Here is an 11,434-nt window from a genome sequence, read left to right on the forward strand (position 1 = left end):
ATAAGCAGTGGATTTTCCCCAAGTCCATTTTAATAATGGTCTATGGATTCTTCCTTTAAGAAGCCGTCCAAGCATTTTTCAAACCCTGCTAACTGCCTTTACCACATTGGCAACGAACTCCAGAGTTTAATTACATGTTGAGTGAAGAAACTTTTCTCCAATTTGTTTTAAATTTACTACTTTGTAGCTTCATTGAATGCCCCCTAGTCCAAGTATTTTTGGAAAGGGTAAACAGATGCTTCACATCTACCCTTTCCACTTCACTCATTAATTTATAGACCTCTATCATATCTTCCCTCAGCTGTCTTTTCAAGACTGCACCATCTCAGTTTATGCTGGTGGCGGTGCTTAGTTCCATGCAGTCCCACTGTCTTTTGCTGCCATTTCACATCTGTGAGGAATCTTGGCTATAGTTAAAATATGATTTACAAGCAGCTGTTTTGTACACAAAAATGTACAATTATACTTCACATGGTTACACTGTCCCTACATAAAATAACATGCAAGCTAACAAGCAGATGATCAAAAGCCCCGCACTGTTCCAAACAGTGCTCTAAAATAGCGCTGGAACAGCACGTGGCTTTACCGCACCGATGATCAGAGATAATTGCATGCAAACTTAAGCACGCAATTATCTCTGATCATGGGGTAGAAGTGCGGGAGAATTGTGCCTGAGCATGCGCTCAGCACAATCCTCCCGCACTTGTTTGACAGGTCTGGGCTGTCAAAAGCCCAAACCTGACAAACACAGGGGCTGGAGGTCCATGGGACCACCAGGCCCCAACTACCCCTGCCCAGAGCAACGGGGGCTGGAGGTCCGGCAGACCTCCAGTCCCCCCGATGATCTCCCCCCCCCCCAGGTTCAGGGAGGGCTGGAGATCTGGTGGGTCTCCAGCCCCCCTAACTCCCGTCAACATGTGCACCCAGTCCCTGGTGGCCCAGTGGGTGACCACCCCTCCCCCTCCCCAGCAACAGGGGGGCTAGAGGTTCATTGGACCGCTGGTCCCCCCAATGATCCCCCCTAGGTTCAGGGAGGGCTGGAGATCTGGTGGGTCTCCAGCCCCCCCCCCCCAAACTTCCAGCAAAGGGTCCCTGGTGGTCCAGTGATCAATCCGCCCCCTCTCCCTGCCCCCCTACCTTGTGGGTCGGAGGAGGGAGGTAGCCTGCCTGCCTCCCTCCTCTTCCTTCGACACCACAAAATGGTGTGATCCGATGGGTCTCCAGCCCCCCCCCCCCCCCAAACCCCCAGAAAATGGTCCCTGGTGGTCCAGTGGCCGTCAGCCAAACCCCCCTCCCTCCCTCCCAGCGAGCGTTGCTCGGGGCAGGGGTAGTTAGGGCCTGGTGGTCCCATGGACCTCCAGCCCCTTGTTTGACAGGTTTGGGCTTTTGACAGACCAGGCCTGTCAAACAAGTGCGGGAGCTCAGCACAATTCGCCCGCACTTCTACCCCATGATCAGAGATAATTGCGCTACTTAAATTTGCATGCATGATAATTGCACTACTTAAATTTGCATGCATTATCTCTGATCATAGGTCTAATAGCGCCCCGCACTGTTCCAGTGCTAGTTTACAGCGCTGTTTGGAACAGCGCAGGGCTTTTGATCATCTGCCTGTAAGTGGTCATCTAGGGAAGCATCTTGGGTGGGGGGGGGGGGGGGGGGGACCAACAGAAGCTGCAGCCAAAGCAAAATAGGTCCCAACATCCACAGAAACTCAAAAAAGCTTAATCACACTGCATACCCACAGGGAGGGTGAGCATATTTCAGATACTCCCCTGACCTGGGTAAAAGGCTTTTGGAAAATGTCCTCTCTCTAAAGCACTGCCTAGGTGAACACTTACATCTGAATATATATGTTGACCACAAGATCTCTACATAGCCCTTCTGTCTGGTGGCGATGGATGGAACGGAGGTATTTACTAATAGCGCTGATCATTTTTATAGTGCTGCTGGACCTTCTCAGTGCTTACAGATAGTAAGGTATAATAGGCTCCTTCCCCAAAGAGCTTACAGTCTGAGTACTTGAAACAATGATTTGCCCAAAGTCAGAAAGAGTGTGAGTGGCAGAAGCAGGATTTGAACCTACTGTACCTGAATATATGACACCTGCCAGCTTGGAGGCTATTGCTGTGGTGTACATTGAGGTACAGTACGCATTTTTCTGTTCCCTGAGGGCTCACTTAAAAATCACAAACAGCTGAAATGGGATTTGTACCTGGGTCCCCTGAGTCTCAATCCACTGCTCTAACCATTAGGCTACCCATCAGCTCTGCATGGACATCTGTGTGGCAGCTCAGGAATGTCCATCTTATAAAATGGCCACGCAGACGTCCATGTCCCTTGTTTTCCACTTTCATAATTTAGTTTGTTTGTAAAATCGATGTTCATGCTGGATGTTTCCAGAACATGGATGTCCATCTCACATGTATTTTAGAATAGACTGTATCCTGTTCTAAAAGACATGTGAGATGGACATCCATTTGTGATGTTGTGACTTGGATGTCCATATTCTGAGTTGGACATGCTTTCTAAAATGCTGCTCCACATCTGTGGGCAAAAAGGGGGCAGATGTACATGATGCTGACAATGTGTGTGTTTGCACTCTACACATCAGCAACAATTTTCAGTGTAACTGTTCCTCCCTTCAGCAGAGGTTGAACAGATAGAATGTGTGGGGGATGGGGTGGGGAGCAGTGGCATAGGTACGTGGGGGCCACGGGGGCCTGGCCCCCCAAATTTCCTGTGGGTTCCTAGTTTTGCTGGTGGGGGTCCCCAACCCCCGCCAGCTGAAGTGTAGTCCAACGCTGTTCTCTGGTGCCACCGCATTGCCTGCCCTGCTCTGTCTTCCCCTCACGTCCAGCACGCTCCTTTTAGTGAAACTGATCATGCTCAATTTCACTAAAAAGAGCATTCGGATGTGAGAGGAAACAGAGCAGGGCAGGTAATACAGCGGTGACAGATACCGGCATTGGACAATACTTTAGCTGGCAGGGGTTGGGGGACCCCCCCCCCCCCAACCAAGGTATTTGCTGCAGCAGTGGGTGGGGAGTGGCAGGGCGGTGGGAGGGCAGCAGACCAAAATGTGCCCCCCACCTCGGTCTCGGGCCCTCTCCCACCGCGAGATCTGGCTATGTCCCTGGTGGGGAGAGGGAGTCTCCTTGGCTCATGTGCATGTCTTGGCAAAATAAATAGGCAATTGTGGGGAAAAAACCGGTAAAGATTTTTGCCTTGGCTGACAAACTAATTTTATTTATTACAGTCTTAAGAAAGATGACAATAAAGGTGTCATTTACAAGCCAGCTGCTGACACGGAGGAGGACGTCTCAAAAGTGTAAGGCCCTCATGTCCAGTCTGAGAGCAGAGGCGCACCAAAGGAACTTACCTTAAAGTAGCGAGTCGGCTGCACTGCTCAGAGGAGCCACGGCTGCAGTGCATCTGATGTTAGGTTTCCTACAGAAAGGAAAGCCCACTGTGGACTCTCTTTACACTTGTAGCATTAGGTAGGAGATCTTAAAGGCACAATGTACACCACTCACTGCTAATCGGCCAGCGCAAATGATCTGTGAATCCAGGCAACTAATCGCTGATGGTGTTCACACAGCAGAAACTGTTCCAGGTTTGTCTAATAATGGTACCTATCACAATATAAGCCTAAGATGCCTGCAGACATAAGCGATTTATGTATAATATCAGAAAGCAATCAGAGCATATTTCTTTGTTCCTACATCCTGACACTAATTTAACTTTCTCTACCTGATAGGTTCAGAACTCCACTATCTTTTATAAATGCATTTCTCAGAAAATTCTGACTTTCCATCAGCAGAAAGCAGGTAGTTGAGGTAATAGGTACAACTGATGGCAACTACTCGGTTAGGGTACAGCCTGTGAAGTAGGAGGCCATCTTGCATGGTGAAATGTGACCAATCCTGTTCTGAATGAAAGCAAGACTGGTTCATGATGCTGTGTCTTGTTTGATTTTTCCAAATAAGCACCCTCAACCTTGGAGGCTCCAGCTGACAGCAGTGATAAGGGATGCCTCCTTTATGACTAAGCTCTTCAGTAACCCATTTTAGGCACCACTTGTTACAGATGTTAATTTATACCAGGGCTGCCGTGACTGAGGCGGGCCTGGGGCAGGACCACAGCCGCCCGCCCCCCCCCCCCCCCCCCCAGGATGCTGTGTAACCAGACTTCAAACATTGGAGGAGGGCCGGAGCCCAAAGTGTGTGTGGGCACATTTTGCCTCACCTCCCTGCTCCCCACTGCAACTCCAAATACCTTGGCTAGCAGGGATCCCCAAGCCCCGCCAGTCAATTTCATCAAAACTGAGCATGCGTTACGTGAGGGGGATGCAGGGCAGGCAACGCAGCCGAAAACAGTGCAGGAGGAAGGCTTCTGCTGGCAGAGCTTGGGGACCTCCACCAGCCAAACCAGAGGCCCAGATGCCGAACCCAATTTGGAATCCTGTATCTGCTCCTCCCCGGCATCTAAGGGGGTGCCCAGCGCCAGAGTCCGTCTTTCTCCTGCTCCTGTCGGGACTTGGGTGATTGCATTAACACCAGCAGTTGGGTTCAATCAGGAGCAGGAGGGAGAGACAGACCCCAGCACCGGGCCCTCCTTGGAGCCCAGGCCCGGAGGAACCTTGCCCCCCCCTCTTGGCGGCCCCGGTTTATGCTAATGCCACTGAGTGGCTCATTGTTATATCTCACTGTTTTCCTACTTCCTGTTGTATTGTCACCTTTAACCTTTAGTTGCAATTAGGGTTACCATATGTCCAGTTTTACCCGGACATGTCCTCTTTTTGAGGACATGGCTGGGTAACCGGCTGGGTTTTGCCAGCCTGCCCGTTGGTCCGGATTTCCAGACCAACAGGCAGGCGGACCTAGTGGTGTCCTATCCGCCCCTCCCCTTACCTTACTATACTGCCCTGGTAGTCTAGTGACCTCTTCGGGGCAGGAAAGAGCCCCTCTTTCCTGCCTGGAGCACCTGCATACTGTTTCTTGCTGACTCCAGTCCCGGCGCCGATTCAAAATGGCCACCAAGAGTTGAAGCGGTCTCACGAGACTGCTGCAGAAGTCTTGCAAGGTCACTCTCGGCAGCCATTCTGAATCGGTACCAGGACTGGAGTCAGCAAGAAACAGTATGCAGGCGCGGGCAGGAAAGAGGGGGTTCTTAAGAGGGCACTAGACCACCAGGGCAGTACAGTAAAGTAAGGGGAGGATAGGACACCCTTGAGGGGGGATGTGACGGGGGCGGGGCAGGGCAGGAGTGGGGCATGTGTCCTCTTTTTGGGGGGAGCGAATATGGTAACCCTAGTTGCAATACAACATGATTCCTGGCGAGAGCTGCATTTAGTGCCTTTATTTTTAACTCTGCAACATGGTGCCAGATGTTTCTGAACCTGTGCTGTTTTCCTGCCTCTAACAGCTATGAGTGCACAGCAAGGCTTGTTGTGATATTGATTAGCCTAAGGTTGCACACTCTTCCTTTGATTCAGAGGCACAAAAGACATTAGAGCATCATAACAGCTACTTATAGCATTCCCGCGCCAGAGCATGAAGATCTGTGGTGACAAGTTGCAATTGGGAAAGTTTCAGAACAGAGGTTGAAGACTAATTCTTTAGCTGAAGTTTAGGCAGCTATGCTGAGTAGAGTGAAGTGTGCAGAACACTGCAATGGTTATAAGCACAAAATGAACCTCACAGAAGAGCAGAGGAAGGATACCAAAATTATCTTGTTATCTTGGATGTCTTTGAAGTCTATTTCAAACCTACCAAAAACATATATGAAAGATACATGCTTGACAGTTGCAAACAAGGGGAGGATGAAGCCACTGACAACTTTGCCACACATTTGAGAGAGGGAGAGATCAACAACACGAATATGGTCCATTGAAAGATGAATTTATTCAGAATAAAATAGTTCTTAGCATTGCTAATTAGTGCATGCATCGTATCACCATCTTTTAAGAGAAAGTGATTTGACTCTGAATACAGTCATTGCAGCATGTTATACTGCAAAACTCACCGACTTGCACTTGAGAAATATAGAGCAGGGCCAGCAGGCTGACAGCAAAGCTGCCAAGGAGGCCCAATGTTTGAGAGGGACATTTCAAGACAAGCCCCAATCCTGCCCCATTCTACTCCACACAACCCCACTCACTTTGCCTCCTGGCTCCACCCATGGCTCACTAAAATTCTGCAGGCCATAGCACCACCAAGCCTTTAACATCAGCTCCTGCTGCTGTAGGACCGTTCTCATGATAAAAGCTGTGAAATGTTGCACTATGCACAAACATGTGCAAAACACACTCAGAACCTTACTATACCACCTGGGGAGTTTGAGATGGCATCTTAGAGGGAGGTGGAATAGGAAGTCTACTGCAGCAGTGGTTGTTCGGCGTCTGAAGCCCTAAGCTATGAGGAAGAAGAGGAAAGGCAGGGCCGTGCCGATGCGATAAGCGAGGTAAGCGCCGCAGGGGGGCGGCCACCTCTGGAGGGCGCCGCCGCGGTGCTTACCCTCGCCCCGCCGAGGACTTTAAATCCTTTGGCACCAGAGAGGGGGGTGCCGCCGCTCCCGCTGCTCTTCATCCTGGCACCCCCCCCCCTCCCGCACCAGCCCTTTAAATTTATTTGCCGAGCGAGCGCAGCACCTCGTGTGCAAGTAAAAGAAGCGGATCCGATCATCTCATTGGGCCTTCCCTCACTGTCCCGCCCTCCTCTGACGCAACTTCCTATTTCCTCTAGGGCAGGACAGTGAAGGAAGGCCCAATGAGATGATCGGATTCGCTTCTTTTACTTGCACACGAGGTGCTGCGCTCGCTATCGCGTCGGCAATTTCTTTTTAAAGACGGATGGCAGGGAGAAGACGAGGCAGGGTGAGGGTGGGGGACAGATGGGGTGAAGGTGGGGGGGACTCGGATAGCAGAAGGGACTGGGTGGGAGACAGATGGGGTGAGGGGGACTCGGATGGGCAGAAGGGACTGGGTGGGAGATAGATGGGAGAAGGGGCATGGAGCTGGAACTGGGGTCTGAAAAGTGAGCAGGAGGGAGAATGGGGTCATGCCTGGGGCAGGGGTGGATGGGAGAATCAATGGATCTGGAACTAGGGGCAGCCGCAGGTGGGAACTGGGAGCCGAAAAGAGGGGGCAGTGAGAGAGGGGGGATAGATCCTGGATGGAATGGGGAGTGAGAGGGAGGGCAGACCCTGAATGGATGGGAGGGCAGAGAGGCATGGATGGGAGGGCAGGGCCCAGGGAGAGGACAAATTGCTAGAAGGGGAGGGGAGAGAGGATTGCTGGCTATGGATGGAGGAGGGAAGGGCAGAGAGGGACAAGGATGGACATGGGGGCCCAGGGAGAGGACAAATTGCTGGAAATGGAGGGGAGGGGAGAGAGGAGGATTGCTGGCTATGGATGGAGGAGGGAAGGGCAGAGAGGGACAAGAATGGACATGGATGGGAGGGCAGGACCCAGGGAGAGAGGAGAAATTGCTGGAAATGGATATAGAGCAAGAAATGAAGAAGAAAGGAGAAAAGTAAAGAAATAAATGGAAAGGAAGCCCTGGAAACGGAGTTAAGAGGACAGATAGCAGCAGAATCAGATACTGGGCCAGCATGATCAGAAAAAGAAAGTCACCAGACAACAAAGGTAGAAAAAAATCATTTTATTTTCATTTTAGTGTTTGGAATATGTCCACTTTGAGAATTTACATCTGCTATCTTATTTTGCAATGTATAGCAATTTGTTTCTAAGAATATTGCTGACAATTCCTTTCAGTGTGGCAAGTGGTGAGCGATCATTTTCATGGGGGGGGGGGGGGTGATCATTTTCACGGGGGGGGGGGGGGGCGCCAACTGATAGTCTGCAGGGGGGCGCCAGAGACCCTAGGCACGGCCCTGAGGAAAGGCACTGCCCAAACTCACCCGCAGACTTTGAGCTCTGCCCTGAAGCTGATATAGACAACATTCCTTGCTGTCGGCATTCCATCAGAAGACCTTAGTGCAGAAGAGCAGCAGGCTCCCCAAGACCTGTGAGCAGAGCACTGATCTTTGAAGTCTTTGGGGCAGAGAAAGAGACTGATGCATCCACTAGTCTCAGGTATCCCTCTATAATGGAGGTTGCTCCTCCTTAACCTAGTCTCCAAGTCCTCGAATTTCAGTAACATTTCCTCCTTTTCTAGCTCCAATTTGGTCATCTGTATCTGCATCTGTATAATCTCTCACCTTGTCCATCCACATGCACCCCCCACCTCCCCCAGGTGTCTTCCAAAATCTGATAGCTCCATTGAATGCCAATTGTATTTCAGCTTTAAAATTTGTACGCTCAGCTTTTATATCCTTAAATCCTTGCTAGATTTCATCTCTAATAAGGGATTGCTCCGCTATGTCAGCATTGCCCGCAGTAAGGACTGCCATTCCTGTCACTATCTTGGCCTCATGTCATGCAGGTCGCGGGGTACCATTGTGCAAGAAAGCATTGATGATGGTTTGCTGCGTTTTAGTGGTCATATTGTCATTCTGATTATCTGCTGCTGCAACTGCACCACACTTGTGCCAGAATACAAGCTTTGTGATCCGAGTGATTGCTGAGAAAAGGTCTGCTTGCTCTGTAGCTAAGCTCCTAAGCAGCCCATCTGTGCCAATTATGTCACTTACATTTCAGGAGCTTCCCTTTTTCTCCTTCACTTTGCCAAGATGGGAGAATATCACAAGGAAGAGTTAGTTGGATGGGAACAGCTGAAGGAAGAAGACCATCAGTGGGCAAAACTGAAAGGAGCTATTTTGAAGGCAACAAACCTTTACGTTAAAAAAAAATGACATATAAGTAAGAGAAAAAGAAGGCCACTTTGGTTCTCAAAAGTAGTAGCTGAAAAGGTAAGGGAAAAAAGATTAGCCTTCAAGACAACCCAGAAAGAGGAAGACTGACAAAAATATCTGGAAAATCTAAGAGAAGCTGGAAAAGCTGTCAGGTGCAAATGAAAGAAAAGATAGCCAGTATGGTAAAATTGGGGAACAAAACATTTTTTAGATATGTAAGTGATAGGAGGAAGTGCCAAAATGGCATTGTGATGATGCTCAAGGGTAAAGGGGAGGAATATGTAGAAGCTGATAAGGATAAAGTTGAACTGTTTAACAATTCTAGTCCGTGTTCACAGATGAAAGGCTGGGGGGTAGGATCACAGAAAACAAATGCTAATATAAGAACATAAGAGTAGCCATACTGGGTCAGACCAATGGTCTATCTAGGCCCAGTATTCTGTTTTCCAAACAGTGGCCAAGCCAGGTCACAAGTACCTGGCAGAAACCCAAATCGTAGCAACACTCCATACTACAAATAGCAGACTATGGACTTTTCCTCCAGGAATTTGTCCAAACCTTTTCTAAACTCAGTTACACTAACCACTGTTACCACCTCCTCTGGCAAAGAGTTTCAGAGCTTAACTATTCGTTGAGTGAAAAAAATATTTCCTCCTATTTGTTTTAAAAGTATTTCAATGTAACTTCGAGTGTCCCCTAGTCTTTGTACTTTTGGAACGAGTAAAAAATTGATTTACCTCTACTTGTTCTACACCACTCAGGATTTTGTAGACCTCAATCATATCTCCGCTCATCCATCTCTTTTCCAAGCTGAAGAGCCCTAACCTCTTTAGCCTTTCCTCATACGAGAGGAGTTCCATCCCCTTTATCATTTTAGTCACTCTTCTTTGAACCTTTTCCAACTCCACTATATCTTTTTTGAGATATGGCGACCAGAACGGAAACCAATACTCAAGGTGCAGACGCACCATGGAGCGATACAAAGGCATTACAGAATTTTCGGTCTTATTCACCATCCCTTTCCTAATAATTCCTAGCATCCTGTTTGCTTTTTTGGCTGCCGCCACACACTGAGCAGATTTCAGCGTATTATCTACAATGACACCCAGATCTTTTTCTTGAGCGCTGACCCCCAAGGTGGAATCTAGCATCAGGTAACTGAGATTCGGATTATACTTTCCAATGTGCATCACCTTGAATTTGTCAACATTAAATTTCATCTGACATTTGGACGCCCAGTCTTCCAGTTTCCTAAGGTCTTCCTGCAATATTTCACAGTCGGCACGTGTTTTAACAACCTTGAATAGTTTTGTATAATCTGCAAATTTGATCACCTCACTTGTCGTTCCGACTTTCATATAATTTATAAATATGTTAAATAGTACCGGTCCCAGTACAGATCCCTGTGGCACTCCACTGTTCACTCTCCTCCACCGACAGAAATGAACATTTAACCCTACCCTGTTTTCTGTCCAATAACCAATTCCTAATCCACACCAGAACCTTGCCTCCAATCCCATGACCCTATTTTTCTCAGGAGTCTCTCATGAGGGACTTTATCAAAAGCTTTCTGAAAATCTAGATACACTACATGAATCGGCTCACCTTTATCCACGTTTATTCACGCCTTCAAAGAAATGAAGCATTGGTGACAGATTCTCAGAAGACTGTGTTTTTGGGGAGCATGCTAAACTAACAATAGACAAAGTGGTGGGGCCTGATGGGATACATCGGAGGGTATTCAAGGAACTCTGAGAAGTTCTGGCGGCTCCATTGTCTGACCTCCTCAGTGCTTCTTTGGAGTCTGGAGTGGTCCCAGAGGACTAGAGAAGGGCAGATATGGTCCCTACACAAGAGCAGAAGGAAGCAGGAGGTTGAGAATTACAGACTTGTTAGTCTGAGTAAACTAATGGAAACCCTTCTAAAGCAGACGACTGTGAGGTTTCTCAAATTAAATGGACTGCAGGACCCAAGGCAGCATAGTTTCACTACAGGCAGGTCTTGTCAGACAAATCAGATTGATTTCTTTGACTAAGTGACCAACAGTTGGATGTGGGAGGGACACTAGCTGTGGTGTATTTGGATTTTAGCCAAGCCTTTGACACGGTTCTGCACGGGCGACTGATAAAACAAACTGAGGGCCTTTGGAAGGGGGTCTAATGCATGTATATTTAAAGATTAATAATCCCACATCCATGATAGTAAAATCAGGCTGTGTATTATTTTAACATCTAGTGAATAAGAAAAATATGCTAGAATCCAATAGAAAACATATAAACAGAGGATCACTGACACTGAAATTCATCCAAGTTAGTAGCAGTTGCTCCGGACATAATAACAATAAGTGATGAATGTATAACTTTGGGCATTCCGCCTAATTAGATTTAATCCAATAACTTTTCTTAGAGGGAAAATATTTGCAACTGCAATGAAGCAGCAAATATAAAAAGAAAAGCAAAGTTGCTTACCTGGAAGACAGCAGGATTAATAGGCACACAAGTGGGTGATGTCATCTGACGACACCAGCATGGAGCAGCTCTCCCAGAGCTCAGAACTCATGTGGCCCTTCCTGCGCATAGCAGACCTGTCAGTCTCTTCAGTTAGTTCAAAGCTTGGA

General features: G+C 48.2%; 1 protein-coding gene across 1 annotated transcript in view; it reads left to right on the forward strand.

Moving 5' to 3' along the window:
* The window catches only part of CA12 (carbonic anhydrase 12), a 104,497-nt gene extending 100,582 nt beyond the window's left edge, over window positions 1-3,915 (forward strand). The window contains exon 10 of the mRNA XM_030190392.1: window positions 3,260-3,915. Within this exon, the coding sequence (XP_030046252.1) occupies window positions 3,260-3,335 (76 nt within the window). The 3' untranslated portion in view covers window positions 3,336-3,915. The remainder of the gene's footprint in view (window positions 1-3,259) is intronic.
* The last annotated feature ends 7,519 nt before the right edge of the window (window positions 3,916-11,434 follow it).

The sequence above is a fragment of the Microcaecilia unicolor genome, chromosome 1, assembly GCF_901765095.1.
Source record: "Microcaecilia unicolor chromosome 1, aMicUni1.1, whole genome shotgun sequence".
NCBI lineage: Eukaryota > Metazoa > Chordata > Amphibia > Gymnophiona > Siphonopidae > Microcaecilia > Microcaecilia unicolor.